General features: G+C 50.9%; 1 protein-coding gene across 1 annotated transcript in view; it reads right to left on the bottom strand.

Annotated features, from left to right (window-relative positions):
• Nucleotides 1-16956, bottom strand: part of Clic5 (chloride intracellular channel 5) — a 65864-nt gene that overhangs the window by 1559 nt on the left and 47349 nt on the right. The window contains exon 5 of the mRNA XM_013019216.1: nucleotides 6025-6209. Coding sequence (XP_012874670.1) covers nucleotides 6025-6209 — 185 coding nt within the window. The remainder of the gene's footprint in view (nucleotides 1-6024; nucleotides 6210-16956) is intronic.

Here is a 16956-nt window from a genome sequence, read left to right as displayed (position 1 = left end):
TGCAGAGAGGCTACAGTCTTTCCATTGGATGTTACCATCTATCTCTTAATTAGATAGGATTTGCTCCTTGACCTAGTGGTCCATTGCTAGGATTTTTTTCTTTCCTTGGGAAATAATCATAGATATCCACTAAAATTTAGCTGCATAATGAGGATGGTTGGAGTGTTTAGAATAGCAAAAAGTGGTACCCACTATGAATGTACAACTCATGAGTCATTAATATACAAGAATACAATATAATAATACAATACTAATATACAAGAATAAGAAATCAGAGAGTGATGAACAATGCTGCTGCTGTTGCACTAAAAAAGAAAAAAGGAGAGGAGGAAGAAAAAAAGAATGAGTTGTAAAATACAGGTCCTCTCTGCCAACGGGAGAGGGTGAAGGGTAGGGTGAAAGTATTCCATGTACGTATGTGAAAGTGGAACAATGAAGTTGGTTGAGACTGGTCTGGGTGAGGGAGAGGGATGGAGAATGTGAGTCGTCTTCATACAGAGACATGTCAAAATGAAACTCCTTGGGACGAGTAGTTGGGGTTAAAAAATAATGTGAGGAAAAATGCTAAGGCGAGTTAACATGCTGAGACACTTTTCGAGATGGACTGGTCCATGTAGAATGTTCCATGAAATGTGAACTGACTAGAAGTAACCACACCGGGTAACTTCTCAGAGCTTGGACTGATTTGCGTTGGGAATGGAGGTGATACGGGAACCTGCCGTGGAGGAATGCGTCAGTTCATGCATATCAAATACGCAGAGGAATTGTGCAACACACAGGAAGCGCTCAACACATACAACTCACGATGACACACTGAGTCAGGCCATTCACGAGCTTCTACGCATTTGTGTCCAGCTCCTTCACAGATGGCGGTGGGACCAACTCCAGCACGACCTGCGCGGTACCACCGACTTGACGCCTGACCTCGTCACCATGGTGGTGAGTCTCCTCACCAGGCTGTGCACTCAGAAAACCTGGCTCAGGGTTTCATGCTGTCATAACAACATGTGAGAATGCTTACGGGGGGGCGGGGGTCAAAGCAAGGGTCCCTGTGTTTGTTATGCAAGGTGAGCAGCCCAGAGCAGCATGTTAACAGCAGCACTGGCTTCTGACTCCCTGGCCTTCTCTTTTGGAGAGACGACCTGACCCGCCCTGCCCACAGAGCCACTGATCCCCTGTTCTAGACTTTTGCCTTTTTAAAAATTTTAAGTTTGCCCCAGCACTGGTGCTGAGTAGCATCCTTAGGAAGCCGCACCCAGGAGGAAAATAAAGTCCTCTTGCGTGAACAGCGTCTTCTCCTGCATCCTTAGGATGCGTTTCCCCTTTCCAGGTACCTGCGCAACCTTCTATTCTCAGTCACGAGTACTACGTGTCTGTGCCCGCTCTTTGTCCAGCCCTGTCATGCTGGGACCCCTCTAAAGATGATCATCATGACATTGATTGAGTAGGGAAACAACCACAGCAAATACTGGTTCACACTGCGTGCTGTTCAGCTATTGCTTCAAATAGTGCTTTTCACACACCGCAAGCGACTTAGACCTTCAACACTCAAAGCCAAGGGTCTTTCATATTCCCATTTTACATATCCCTAAGTAAGGATTCAGTAAAGACTTGGATTTAATCTTTACTGTCTTCGGTTATCTCAATATCACACAAGGCTCTAGTGTCATAAGGAATAAAAGTCACTTGTGTGTGTGTGTGTGTGTGTGTGTGTCTGTGTGTGTGTGTGTGTCTGTGTGTGTGCGTGTGTGTGTTAGAAGGAAATGGGTCCAGGGTGTCATGCATGCATGCTAGACAAGCACTTTTCCAGTGAACCACATCCTCAGCTCAAATCATTTCACTTTAAGGGCGGAAGCTCTTTAGCAGTGGACCACTTGAAGCCAAGAGAGAGGAAGGGATTTATATATATACCACGTTGAGTGAGCACTCCCTAAACCCCTGCCTACTGAATCATCGTGACTATTGATCACAGCCCCTACGTTCCAGGCCTCAGCTCCTTCCACCGTGCTTTGTTGCCCTGTGTAAATGGTAAAGGAACCGGCCCGCTCAGGACCGCTGGGAAGCAGAGAAGAGGAGACTCTGTGGTGGTTTGACCTGCTGGAGGCTGGAGAAGCTGACTTGGGCTCAAAGGCCTTATCACACGGTGTCATTTCTCCCCTTCAAGGGTAGAGAGGGCCTCGCCTGGCAACCGTGGTCTTCATCTGTATGTAACCTGGACCTTGTCTGTGTGAGGGGCGGTGGAGGGGAGTCTGCCATCTCTGAAATCCCCTTATCTATCTCAGAGTCAGGCTTTGTAACAAGACAATGTCAGAATCACACACACACACACACACACACACACACACACACACACACACCAGCCCCAGGCTGAGAAAATCGCTTTACAAACGAATTCGTCTGCCCCATCATCATTTAGAATCTCCCAGAACTGTCACGTGATTCCTCTGACTGCCCTGGGAAAGAGGTGTGTCAGCTCCACTCTGCTCTGTGCATGGCTCCCGTGTTTCTGCACATTAGTGCCTTTTCTCCTAATCAGAGCATGCCAGAGAACCTTCGCCTGTCTTCCGACTCACCCTTCCGTTTCCTTCCTGTTGATATGGGGTTTGAACTGTGCCTGTCTCATCTCTGTGGGCCTGTGTGGCAGTGACTAGAGAGAGAGCCTGTAAGACCCGAGGCTGTGTGTGTGTGTGTGTGTGTGTGTGTATGTGCACGCACGTGGGTGTGGGTGTGTGCGCGTGTGTGCGTGTGTGTGCATGTGCACGTATGTGTGTGCGAGCACACGTGTGTGTGTGTGTGAAGGCTGCCCCTCCCATTCGAGTTTTCAATACTTTCTCATCACAGCTATGAAGCCAGCTTGCTCTTTCACCCACACAGCTAAAAACCTGCTCAGAAAGGCCCAGCACACACACAGCAGCAGCTCGCCCGCAGAGGTCAGGTCCCCCCCCCCCCCCCCCCCCGCCCCGCCTCTGATCTGGGGTCCCAGAGACAGCCATACAGCCCTTCCACCTCCAGAGGCCCAGGATTCTGCTCTCAGGGCCGCTCCCTAGCAGGGCGGCTGCATGAGTGAGCCTTCACACTTCCCAACTGATCTCTTCATTCTCCCTGTCTAGGGGGAGGTGAAGCCTGGTCATACATTAGGCTTTCCAGGTTCTTCACGATAGAATACTTCCCCACATTAAATTCTCTAAGTTAAAATAACTGGGATACGGTAGCCCCCAAAGAAACCATCTGCCATGTTCTGTCCAGTTTCCGGGTGGCCAATAAGCAAAAGCGCTGATTTCATGAGGTCATGAGCTACACGAAGCCAGCACCTGCTATCACCTCCCCTCTGCTCACGGCAAGATGCCCCAGTGCCTTTGGGACAAAGTGGTCTTGACACATGCGCAGATCCTTGCAAGAATGGTGGTCTGACCGAGGGAACGTGCTAGAAATGACCAGCGTGAAAAGGACTTAAAGCTAAGTGAAGCCATCTAAAGACTATGACTTGAAAATAGCTGAAAGCCTATCCGTGAATCTGTATGTGTAGTTCCTCTGGGTACCTCTCTTCCTGTTTGTCTCAGGAGCTGCTCGTGGCCATTGTGTGCTGCAGCTGGAAAATACCTGGAGACACCTTTCCCACTGGGCCCCCAGGCACCCCGGGCCCTGGTGGCTGAGCTGATCCTTGTTCTCAGGTTCACTTGACTTGCAGAGATGAGCTATAAAAGGGAGCCAGACAGTGGAAGTTCAAACCTGGCACTGAGCCAGGACTACTCAGCATCCACGGCTGGAGAAGGACCTGAGAGGAAGCAGGCGGGAAGGAGCAGGGTCAGGATGCGCACACGGGCAGCTCGCACGTCTGTAGGAACGTCCATGCTCATGTTCTGAATTTGCTGTTTCATATGAAAACAGTTAACTCCCACCGCCCAGATTAAGTTTTGGCATCGGAGGCCCAACTGCAGGCCTGACTTGGCTCTCCCTTCACTCGTCCTGCACTGGGAAGGTTTGCCAGGCCCCTGGATCTGATAAGCTGGATCAGCAGAAATCCACGGAGACAGGAGAGAGGCCCAGCCTCTGTCCCTGATTGGGTTATCTCCTGGTCTGATTCCCACTCTGCCAAGCAAACGCACCACTGAACTTCCTCTGAGGACAGAAGATGAACTTAGTCATCTGGAGCTCGGAGGAGCTGAAGCAATGGGAAGAGGATATAGAAGGCCCGGGAGAGCCACAAGTCTGCCTTCTTCAGCAAAGTGTTCCTAAGTGGCTCATCACCATGCATTAGAATAAGAGAGGAGGAAGAAAGGAAGAGGAGGAGTGAAGGAAGGGGATCCATACTTCTTCTGCATGAAGAAAACGAATCCCCAAACAATCAAAATACAGACCCTTGCTCACCCTGCCACGTGGGGCAGATAGAGAACTAGAACTTGGGAGGCCCGAACTGTCCTTTCTATCACTCCAGTGGTAGGCTGCAGAAGAGTCGTCTACCCCAGTGACGTTACGGAGAAAGTAAATCACATGTTTGGGAGGGAGCAGTACGAAGTAATTAATAACTTCAAGGTGACGCAACTTGGCTGGACCTACAAGGAAGCACTGGTTTGGAATGCGCTGTACCATGCCACCCCATACACACTCAGTTCCTTCCGTATTTCCTATGCTAACCCTCGTGTGGGGAACACTGGTGTGTGCCCAGCTAGCTGGTGAGTACAGCAGAGGCTGGTGTGAGATGTGTTAGAGAGAGGCCCGCATGTCCAGTGCAAGGACTTCAGCTGGAGACAGTAGGCATCACCACCTGCTGCTCAAGGTCTGGCTTGGCTTCCTCTCCATGCAGGGCAGAAACACGGAGTGTCATAAAGACACACTCGAGGTGATCTAATGATCAGTGGATGGATATTTATTAAAGGCAATCAGGGCCCCATGATTGTGCTTGGAGAAGGCCCTGTACTCTAAGAGCTTTCCATCTGACTGATCTGACCAGACGTGGACACGTGTAAAAAGCAGGGGAAAGTATGGCCAGAAGACCCAGTTAAAAGTCAGAAATGGGCCAGTGGCTTACATCTGTAATCCTAGGTACTCAGGAGGCTGAGATCTGAGGATCGAGGTTCAAAACCAGCCCAGGAAGGAAAGACCCTGAGACTCTTATCTCCAATAAACCACCAGAAAATGAGAAGTGGAGCTGTGGCTCAAAGTGGTAGAGCACTATCCTTGAGCTGAAGAGCTGAGGGACAGCACCCAGGCCCAGAGTTCAAGCCCCATGACCGGGAAAAAAAAAAGAGTTAGAAAAAGATGTGGGAAATGGCAGATAAAACAGATGAAGGAGAGCAGAGTCGTTCAGTGATGCTCCAAGGAACAACACTTTTAATCCAACCAGGACAGGATACTGCGATCACGGGAGCCTCACAACACAGTAAGATTGGGCGCTGAGGCAAAGGGTTCCTCATCACCTAGAAAGATGCCTGAGCGCTGTGAGGCTGCGCAGAAGTCTTCACTAACACAGCGGAAAGCAGATCGGTGTGGGCACAGAGACTGTTCAAGATGCCCTGGGAATTTCCGCGTTAGAGTTGTAACCATGGAACTCTCAGATGCTAGCCACGACTCGTGGTGCAGCTGCCCTAATAATGGTTCAAGGGGAGACCCTCCCCCCTTTCTCCCTTGAGACCTCCATCTTTCCAACTGGCAGGGGAGGATGACAATTTGTTGCCCCGCTCGGGCCTGTGCACAGAGGAGACGTGAGAAGATACCTAGGTGGGGATGGATCTATGCCCACGGGAGGATACAGCCGGAGACAAGTCCAGGAAGACCAGTCCACACTGGAGTGACGGGACCACATACCACAATGGCGGTCCTGCTGATTCCATGCTGAGCCTCTACACTACTACCTTGTGTTGACTCTCCCAGTAGCCAGAGATGTCATCTACCTCACAAGTGAAAATAAAGCTCACAAAGACTCTACACCCAGCAAGCCACAGAGCTGACCTTAGACCTTAGTGGTCTGACTTCAGAGCCCAGAGGCCCTGGGCCGGGGCAGTGCCCTGGGCCGCGGTCCCCTACCTTGACCACATGGAGCTTGGGCAGGAGGTTGCAGTCAGCCAGTGTCAGCTCATCTCCATCCAGGAACTTGCGCCGGGACCCCTTGTCTTCATCCCCACACGTGCTGGCATCGATCTCCTCGGGCAGAGGCGTATTTAGGTAGTCATCTAGTTTCTTCAGGGCCTTGGTCAGCCCTCTCTCTAGGGCTGGAAGAGCAAAAGAAGGGGGTCTAAGTCCATTGTCTTGTCAGGGATCCATCTTCAGAGTACTCTAGCTCACCCCGAGTCTGGACCTCCATCACTTGGCCAGCCCGCCACACACCACAGGACAGCTGTGACTGAGATGTGGTACGGTGCATTCAATGGCAAGAACAGGGAAGCGCTAGCCAAGTAATAGCCACGTGGCTCATCTTTTCTGTTCTACACATGTATGTAAATACAGAAATGCACCAGTTAGGATGCATTCCAAAGTTTTTCTTATCTCCAGAAGGCTACAAGAATACTAGCCAACTTCTACTTACTTACTTGGCTTATCAATATTTTGTTACTATTCCACAATAAACGTACAGACTCGTTTTGCAGAAAGAAGGGGTAAGTACCCAAAAAGCATAGAGGCTTCCTAGGATAGAGCTATCGACCAGATTTTTGCGGTTGTATCTAGAACCATTAACTATGGCTCCCGCCACTGGGAAATCGTAGGGGACAAAACCTCCAAGACGCACGACCTAGGGACAGGCTCCCAGCTGCCTGGTGCTTCCCTTGGGAATGTAGCTGGCACAATGGAGGCGTACTGCATTTGAACACAGGACAAACTGTCCACACCCCAGAGCTGTTCCAATGGCCCAGCCCCCAGCCGGCGGCAGGATCCCCTAGCCACAGACAACTCCAGTTGCACGGAAGCCATCAAAGACACAGACCAGACAAGGAACACCTGAAGGAAAATGATATAGCAGGAGACTTGTGGAGTCATGTCCCAATAATTACCCATGCAATAATTCATCTGGACACAGGCCTCATGAATGAGGTACCCAGAGACTACCTGGAGGAAGCCACTGCCCCACAGAGACCTTCTCCCAAGCATCTCCCAGTGAGACAGCACTGACTTGTCCAGTGACTGTCCACCTGAGCTCCGAACATGGCCATGGAGGAGAGGACGGGCACTGCTCCATTCCCAGGGCTGAGTCTCCAGACTCTTGTTTTAGAGCCGGCCGTGGAGCTCATGGGAGCTGGGAGAGGTTCGTGGCAGTAGAAATAAGGAGGCGCTGCCTTGGGCAAAGCAGATGAGCGGTTTTGTCTTCTTGTTCACCATTTCCCAGATGTGCCTTCTCTTAGGCCCTCCTCAAAGAACTTTTGTCTTCTCACAGAAGGCCTTTTTTTTTCGGAGTTGTTCAAGACAATGGAATGACACTCACCCCAGATACATCAGTGAAATGCTTACTGGAATGTTTGAAAACTGGCTGAAGTTGGGGTGTATTTCTCAACACTTCCTTCTCCTGGTGTGGCATTTGAACTTGAGCTTCATCATCTGCTTTGTGTTTCCAATTTAGGAGAATAGAGTGAGAAGGGCTGGGGAAAAGCGTGTACACCCCCTTAGCCATTGTCTAGACTGTGCTGGGATTATCAGACCATTCAAGGGTAACCGGCAGAGGGTGGGTACCAGACAAGACTCATCACGCCTTTCTTCCCTAAGCACTTACAATGTGGAGTAGGCCCCTCTGCATACTCCAATCCCTTTACCACTTTCAGTGATGGAGACCGAGGAAGAATCCTGATGATAATGGGAAATGCACAGGGACAAATGGAGTTGCTGTCAACATGGGGCCAGTCCAAGCGCTAGGAGGACATCTTTGAAGGGAAAAGACGCTGGCCACGGCGAGCCCTCATTCCAACGACCCTTTGGTGAGCTCAGCAGGCCACCGCACAAGGACATACACATCAAAGTCTCTGGTCCTGGAATGACCTGGAACCAGGACTGGAAAGCTGGTCCTGGGTCCATCTCGGCCTCTTTCTCACAGTCCCTCGAGATGGAGCAGCTGGTTTGGCAGCGGCAGCTGTCAAAGTTGTCCTGCCCCCCCTGCAGCCCGGCATGTGACGCCCACTCTCTGAGCCGGTCCAGTGATGTCAGCTCCATCATGTGCCTCCTGTGACTCGTGCTCAGGAATGCGAAGGTCGGAGCTGGTGATCTTCAGGATGGAGAGGGCGGAGGTGGGGTAGCAGGGATGGGGCCATGGGGCCCGGCCCTGACCTCAGTTCTGAGTTGGGCTTTTTGTGAGGTAAACTCACTAGGATGCTGCAGGAGCTTTAGCTTTAAGCTACTCACTGCCTTGGCTTCAGACCTCAGCCCTGCCTCAGTCTCTGGTCCTGGAACCTCAACTGGACTTGAGACCAGGTCTTCAATACGACTGAGCTTCGTTTGTCTGTCAGTAACGAAGCTGAACGTCCCCAGCTCACACGGGGTCTGTGTGGGGCTCACTGAGGCAGTGGAGAGGAAGTGTCTGCAACCAAGGCCTGGCAATGCCAGGGGCGGCGTCAGGGGCTGCAGCGCCCTTGTGTGAGCAACTGTGCCAGTCAGCCTCCGAGCTGGGCATTGCCCCTTACCCTGGGACACTATAGTCCTGAAAAGTCCAAGGCTCAACAGAAGAAGATTCAGAATAGACCCAACTTCAAAGCCAAGACCCTGGAGGGGAAAGTCAACGGCCCGGAGCTGTTTCCCTCCTTTGTTCCAGACACACTACAGCCCTATCCCCACGGCTCCCTCGGGACCTGTCAAGCCATATCGGTGTGTGCAGACAGAGGGAAACCATCGCAGCACGGCCGTGTGCGGACACACAGACGTGTTCTAAAGCAGCAAGAGGAGCTCCCGTAACACGCTACGGCTCTTCCTCTCCCACTCCCTTGGCGGGCCTGCCTGGCTCTGTCTAGAATCTGCACAACTGAATGATCTCTGTAGGCTTGGGGGCGTTCACAGAGGTTGTGCAACTGTTCCTATCAAACCTTCTGTTCTAAGGACGTCAGAGGGAAAAGAAGATGCACGTTCCTTCAGCGCTCGCCTCAGAAAGCCTCCCTCCCAAAGACTCCCCCAGAGGGGCTGCATGGGGGTCACTTCAAACTACAACACCTGAACCCGGGCTGGCAGCACCCAGAGACACAGGACCCCCAAGTCCCCACACTTGGTGAATACCCAGACTTCTAACTGCTTTCTTCCCCCTCTGCGCCTCGGCTCCCCATAAAGATTTATTCCATACCACACGCAAACGCACCGGGTAAATTATGTGAGGAGGAAACAAGGGGAATAGTTCATAAATATTCTCAGCCATATGCAAACAATCCAAATTTATTTTTCTCTCTCCTTCTCTCTTTTTTAAGGAGGAAAAAAATCCACCCATTCCCTGATCACTTCCAGATTCATTGAGGTTGATATTACATAAGACCTAATATTGTTTTCTCGTCATAGAGAAATAATGACTTGGAAATAGCAATTTGAGCTAAGAAAATAATATAGTCTTACCAGGGCATGGAGGCTGAATGGGAACGAGAGAGCCAAGCCTCTATCCCAGCCTCCAACTCGTTCTTGCAAGCATGGCTCAGCCCTGGTTTGCGTGCAGCCAGGGCACTAATGAGCACAAGCCCCACAGCCTCACTAGGGCGGCAGATCCATGTGGAGAGGGGCCGATGTCGAAGTCTTTGTAAAAACAGGAACAGCTCTGGAGGGGTAGAGAGCTGCTTGTGCCTTCATGTGTGTTTTGTCTGCCACTTGCACATGCAGGAAATCAGGATGAAGGTTAAACCACTGACCACAACCTGCAGCCGGATGGATGTGTCTGTCCATCTCCTCATGAAAGCTGTGATTCCTGTGTGCGGGCCCCAGGCTGTGTACCCCCTGTCCCTCTCTGTTCCTTTCATTGCGCTAGTCCAGTCCCCAACATCAGCGAGGAGAAATATTCACACATTTCTGAGGGGACATCAAGAGAAAGCAGTCTCTAATGTAATCGTAGAACGAGGCTGTGGAGGTGGGAATTATTAGACGGACTCGTTGCATTGTAAACCCCAGGCAACCTTTGCAAGTTCAGGAAAAAAATTAAATTAAAACAACCAAAGAGGTAAAGATACTGAATCTAAGGTGGACCCAGCGTTGGATCTGTTTGTGCAAGCAGGTACACTGCTGTCTTCTCAGGCTGTTCAAGCCAGTCCCAGGAGGTGCATGAAAAGCCCTTGGCTAGCCATTAACTGCCATGGGCTTCAGACGGCCTTCCTCTGACTGGTGGGAGAACAATTTTTTTTTTGTCAGTCCTAGGGCCTGAACACTGGGCCTGGGCGCTGTCCCTCAGCTCTTCAGCTCAAGGCGACCTGAGCCACAGCGCCACTTCCAGCTTTTTCTGCTTATGTGGTGCTGAGGAATCGAACCCAGGGCCTCAGGCATGCAAGGCAAGTGCTCTACCACTGAGCCACCTTCCCAGCCCCAGGAGAATAATTTTAATTGCGTCTAGGCTGGATTATAACTCGGTCTAGTGTAATATTCCTCGTAGAACCACTAGGGGGTTCTGCCTCTTTTGCATGTCGGCCTTGTTCCTCCACCTGAGCCAGTGGGGAAGAGTGTTTCTACGACCTCTTGGCACTGGGAGAAGAGAGTTCTGGAACCTATGGCAGCGCCTGAGGCTTTGAGAGACAATCCTGGTCCTGGACTCTCCAGAACAGCCCTGAGAACGTTGGCCTGAAGGGTGGGTCCTTTGTATTTCCCTGGATTGTGTGTGGTGTGTGTGTGTGTGTGTGTGTGTGTGTGTGTGTGTGTGTGTGTGTTGAACCCAGGGCCTCACTCATATGCTACACACTCCTGCAGGCTTTTGTTTTGTAATTTTGCTTTGGAGATAGGAGCTCATTAACTTTGCCCTGCCTGCCTTTGAACTTGAGAGTCTACGAACCTCAAATGTGAGATCTTTCTGCCCGTACCTCCCAGGTAGCCTGGATTCAAGGCAGGTGCCACACACCCAGTCCATGATGGTTGGTTTGGCACCTAGAATTCTTGTACCTTCCGTGGACGGGATTGGAGCTGGAAGATGTTTTCTCTGAGCAGAGAGGCCAGCAGGTCCCTTCACCTCTCAGCCACAAATGCGAGCTCTGCCTGGCCTGGGGCCGGCGTGGACGTGGGAGGAGTGAAAGGCACTCACTGTGAGAACCCCATGGGGCTTTCCCTATGAGGAAAGACACAGCTACAGACAGAAATACCCAGAAGCCCCCGTGAAATGTTCACTCTTCATGCTCTCCTCCGGCCCGTGCGGATGGAGCCAGGGCTAAATCTGCTCGCTGGAGAGCTCTGCCTGGCTGTCCCAGAGAGAAAATACAGAGAGCCACAGAGCAGCGACCTCTGGGAGCTGAACACACGAGTGACGCGCGTTGAGAAGAAGAAATTCTACTGAGAAGAAATGACCACCACCTCCCTCGGGGCGTCCTGAGGAACAAGCCAAGCGTCTGTGTAAGAAGAATTCAGAGGTGGAGAACAGGACAGGCTTGGGTCCAGGAGGCCCAAGTGTTGATTCTGCCATCTTGACCGTGTGTCTGAGGAAGAGGAAGAGGCTGGAGTTTTAGGCCATTCACCTTTGCCATGGAAGAGGCCATCGATCTGCACGCGGAGCCATACACAAAGGCCTCCTTACCCTCCGGGTTTGGCAGAGTCAGATGCCGAATAGGACGTAACAAACGTGGCCTGTCAGTCTTCCTGTGGCCATGGCTGTAGAACTTAACTGGATGGGAGGATGGCGGGAGCCCCTCAGTGAAAACTGAGACAAGCCGAGGTCAGCTCTAAAGCAGAAGCTCAGCATTCAAAGGGAAGCTGGGCACACCAGAACTTTCTAGATCTGAGGAGGGAGCTGGAAAGCTAGAAGGATGACACTCTTGCTGGGTGTGCACTGCCCAGGGCTGCTCTCTGACTCGGGGTGCTCCCTCCAGCCTGTCTAGTTGTCTGGTCTAGTGTTCTCGTCGTCTGGTGGATGTATGCACCGTGACCTCACACTGGGCTGGGTCCTCAGCCAGGGGAGACGGCTGGGTGGTCAGATTGGACTTCGAGTGTGAGGCAGCTTCCTGGGGGTCTCTTTCCAGGGACTGGCAGAAACAGGAAGGACAGAAAGACACGCGGCATCTACGAGCTGCAGCTACAACGGCGCTTCTAGCAGTTTCTCTGCTGTGCCCCCCCCCCCCCGAGTTGGCAGCGCCTTGGTTCACACTGCATGCTGCTGTGGGCTGTGGAGGGTGTTACTTGTTCTAGAAAGGATTTCAGCCTTGGGTGGAAGGAAGGATGAAATGACCAGCTCCTGTAGCTCTTTCCTGACCAGAGGCCGAGATTTAGGTCTTCTTTCCATAGTGGATCGGGAAACAGCACTGCCAGAACCTTTTTTTGTGTGTGTGGAGAAAATCATGGTGTCAAGGGGACACCCTAATATATTTTCAAAGAATTTAGACTTATCCTTCAGAAAGAGACAGATTCACCGCAGTAGCTTCTTCCCCAACCCTTAAAGGGAATCCTTACAGATGAACCTGGTCTTTTTCATATAGCTCCACAAATCACTATACTTTTGCCTGTATTTGGGAGTGTAATTTCAGACGACAACACCCCTATTTTATTTTACTTAAAACGTACGGCCTTTTAAATATTGAATTTTCTTTAAAATAAACCAACCCTCATTTGGATGACACGGTAAAGAATCGAGGGTGTCTGTGGCACGCCTTTCATAGAGCAGTTTTTTTTTAAGTGTGAAGGGAGGTATGGATATGAGAGAGAATTCCAGGTCCAGATAATTGTCTCAATCTAAAAGCCACAGTAAATTTGAAAAGAGAGATTATCATAGCTCTTCAAATTTAGGTTTTCATTTCATTTTGTACACAGTCTGTACCACGTAAGCTTCCCACATGTTTATTTATCCCTGGGGGAGGGAGAAGGGGGGGGAGAGAGAGAGAGAGATAGAGAGAGAGAGAGAGAGAGAGAGAGAGAGAATATGTGAGGGGGAGAGAGTGCCCACAAGCAGAGAATGTGTTCCTGATTAGGGTGCAGGGCCCTGACTCCAGGCATAGGATGGTGGCGCCCTCTTCTGGCAGAGATGGGAAACACGTCCACATCCTCTACAAGGAACTGTATGTGTGTTTTCTATTAGGGCTTTCCAGAAACTCATAAATGGTTGTAAAACCATTGTGCTAATAGAAAGAACGACATAAATGCTGACTGAAGCTATTAATGCCGGTTGTAGTTTATGTAGCGGACTGAATCAGGTTGAAATCTGTGAGATGTTTATGGAATAGGTTATTTTTTAGGTTATGTTTAGGTTATAGATTCAATCCAATGTGGACGTTCAGACATTTGAAATGATCTGTTCAGGGACCCTCGAACGTTGCTCAGTGGGCACACTGGGAGATTTCTCACCTCTCTAGGCTGGAGAGATCTGACCGCCTTCTTGTTTGGCCGCATCCACAAATGGCCGCATCTTTCAGAGGAGAGCCATTTGCAAATTAACACAGCCACGGTGACAGGACGCCCGAACCGTCTCTTGAGGTGGCCCCTCTTCTGTTTGGCCGGTAGGTGTCTAGCCAGGGTCTATTGGAGGTGGTGGGGGATTTCTGCCCACCGCATCCCCCACTTCTCCAGAATAATGGGGTCGGGATTTGGCGGTGACGCTGGGCTTGGGTAGATTTAGGAAACACACATGGAAGTCATTCCATGGGAATCCGTTGGTTTAGGAACTGATTTGATCACAGTTTCAGGAGTGATCTACTCTTGTTTAAAAAGTCAGCCCCATGTGTATTTTTAAATAACGGCTGATATGAAATCCCTAACACACGAGTCAGAGCCGGCGGTGGGGCCGGCCGCCCGGGCTGTGATCCTGGCTGTGCTACATAGGAGCCTGGGTGGGCTGCATAAGCCCTCTTGCCTCAGTTTCCCCATGAGGAATAACTGAGGGATAATTTGAGTTTGGGACTGGAGAGGAGGGCTTAGAACAGCACGCAGCGTGAAGTGTATCCCTTCTTGCATTCAGAGGGCAAAGTTGCTGATGCATGAGGATCAAAACATTTTTAAAAGCCAATAAATTGTTCATTGCAAAGAGGGGGAAAAAGCAGCTTTTGCTCGGGTGCTGCTTGGTAAATCTGGCATTTGGACAGGCTCAGCTTGCCCGTTCCTTCTGGCTTTTTCTGACTTTACATCAGTAACGGCCTCAGCTTAGTAGATCTTCCTCCTACCGGGTGGAAGATGGGTTTGGGTGGGGTGGTGACAAACACCTCTGAAAATTTCCACAAATTCTACCCAGACTCCTGGTCCCTTGCCTTGCTCAGAACAGTTGCCTAGGTGACCTCATGGACTTGGGGCTTGGGGACAGAGGCTGGGGGTCTGGGGGGTCTAGCTATACAGCTCTGTCTACACAAGTCTTCCAAAGTTTGAAGTGAAAGTGTGGCAGACTCAGCGGGAAGTTTTATACTTGCTTCTTAAAATCTAGCCAGGCACCAGTGATCCAAGCTTCTTGTCTTAACTACTTGGGAGGCTGAGATCTGAAATTCCTAGTGTGAAGCCAGCCCAGGCATGAGACTTTCATCTTCAATTAACCACCAAAAGTTAGAAGAAGAAATGTGGCTCAAGTGGTGGAAAAAGCTAATGGGTAATGCCCAAGACTTGAGTTCAAGTCCCCGTAACAGCACGCACACATGCACGTGCGTGCACGCACACACACACACACACACACACACACACACACACACACACAGGTTTAGAGAGGTAATGACTTAGATTTTGATATTCCTAATAGAGAATTTGCAAGCGTCTTTCTTCACATGGCTGCATGGGATATTTTCACCATAGAGGGAAAATTGCCTTAACTTGCAAGTGAATTATATGCAAGAATCTATTCTTTGTTACTCACAGAAGACACAACTGAGCAGTGTGCACAGTCACAAATACTCCTCTTCCGAGACTCCAGGATTTCAGTTAGGAAGGCCAAACGACCAGATTCTAGCTAATGAGATGGAAGTAGATGCTTATTAACGGCTTTCTAAGAAAGTAGGACAGCTGGTAGTAGTGCCTAACACTCCGACCCCAGTGCGGGGAAGTGGAATGATTAACTTGTGACAGAAGGATGAAAGCCACAAGTTGGTGATGGACACATTGGGACTCCAATGTCCTGAATACCTGCAGTTAGCTGGAACTCTCTTCTCTCCGGCCTTCTCTCGCTAGGTGAGAAAAACAAACTCCTACCAACAAGCAAACATGTATTAAGAATGCGCAGAGCAGGGCGGCACCCGTGGTCAAATTCTTGATCGGCTGTGCTAGGTCGAATAAACATTTGCTTTAGCCATAGTCCTCAGGTTTCGATTATACACGGCCAAACACACCCTCAGTGGATACACACACCAATATTTCATGACTCCATTTTTATTCTAGCACCTTCCACCACTGGACACTTCCCTCTGGCCGGAAGGCCATCTCTGTTCTGTGCCAGAGCCATTCTCCAGGAAGGATGGATAGAAACCCAGGACAGCCCTTCTTCAGAATGGTGGCGATCATAGGAAGCGAGTGGCTGTGGGGTGCCTTCACTGTATAAGCCAGCCATGGCTCCCTGGATCTGCGTGCACACCGGAAGCACGGGGCCCTGTCCAGGCCTAGACACCAGCGTCCCGGACAAGGAATGCTGAGGCCCACAGTGGGTTTGGTCCCTAATATAACTCAGCACATGACTACTGTTTCTCCCCCTTCAAATTAATTATCCTATAAGCTGTTCGCTTGTGGAGATGTATGATACCTTGCAGGTTCAAAGACCAGAATACACACCAAGTGTGTGTGTGTGTGTGTGTGTGTGTGTGTGTGTAGGGAGACTGAGACTGAAATGTATTTAAGCCCCCACATGTAGATATTGTGTTCTGCACAGAGATAAGAAGTACGGGCTGCACAGACTGAGGGAATGCATTGTGGGTAGAGGTGGACGAGCGTTTAGCCCGTGTGCAAAGCGCTTCTTTAATGCTCCTTTATTCCCTAGGCCTTGATCTGTGGCCAGGCCAGGCCAGCAGAACTCATTCTGTTCAGACAGAGGGAAATTCCAGCACGGGGAATGCTGGTGGTGATGGTCTCTGCTGGGCTGAAGTCTGGGAGCCCACCCAGAACAACCCCACTAATGAGTGTGCCCACCCACATAGCGTCCCTCCCCCTCTCACCACCCCCCCAACACCTACCACCTTCCTTACAGCTCCCAAGGATTCATTCATTTCAGGCGCGAACTTGGTTAAATTGTAAATTGCAGCATCCGCCTCCACGGTGAACCAAATCAAAGACCCTCCAGAGAAATCCCCAGGGCAGCTCCTGGGAGGTGTGAGAGGAAGTGCTGGGCTCCGACCCCCCCCCCCATGCGGGAAGGAGGGCGGCGTGTGACCGAGTGAGGCCTGCCAAGGCTTAGAGGTGGGTCGCACCCATCCTGCCTGTGGGTTTTAACGTGCAAGGATGCTAATCAAAGCACCACTTCAACTCCGCCGGCCAATCAACAAACAAACAACATGCCCAGAGTTGGCCCAAGGCACACAGGGTAGGCAGGGGAAGGCAGCCTGGAAGAGCTGCTGGGGGGTGGGGGGGCAGACTGTCACGTGGAGCCCTAGCCCGAGGTCTGTCTGACCATCTGGGTGCCCAGGGGTAAAACCCATGGGGCCTGGCTCAGTCTTCTTTCAGGGTGGAATGCAGTTGTCCTAGTTGTCATGCATTAAGGTACAATTGTCCTCTGAAGGGACGATCTACCCCCCCCCCCACCGCTAGAATTGCTTCTGAACGGTCCATCTTATTCCCACTGCAATTTAACTACTGCCTTCCTTCGCTTTCTCACTTTTTCAACACATCCTGAAAAAGCAGGAGGCTGGGTGGGGAGGGGAGGGGAGGGAGGGGGAGGCTAGGTGGAGAGGGGAGGGGAGGGAGGGGGAGGCTAGGTGGGGAGGGCCCATGTAG

This window comes from Dipodomys ordii, unplaced genomic scaffold, assembly GCF_000151885.1.
Source record: "Dipodomys ordii isolate 6190 unplaced genomic scaffold, Dord_2.0 Scaffold44, whole genome shotgun sequence".
Lineage (NCBI taxonomy): Eukaryota > Metazoa > Chordata > Mammalia > Rodentia > Heteromyidae > Dipodomys > Dipodomys ordii.
Note: the sequence above shows the minus strand (reverse complement) of the source record. Positions and strands in the feature narration are given on the sequence as shown.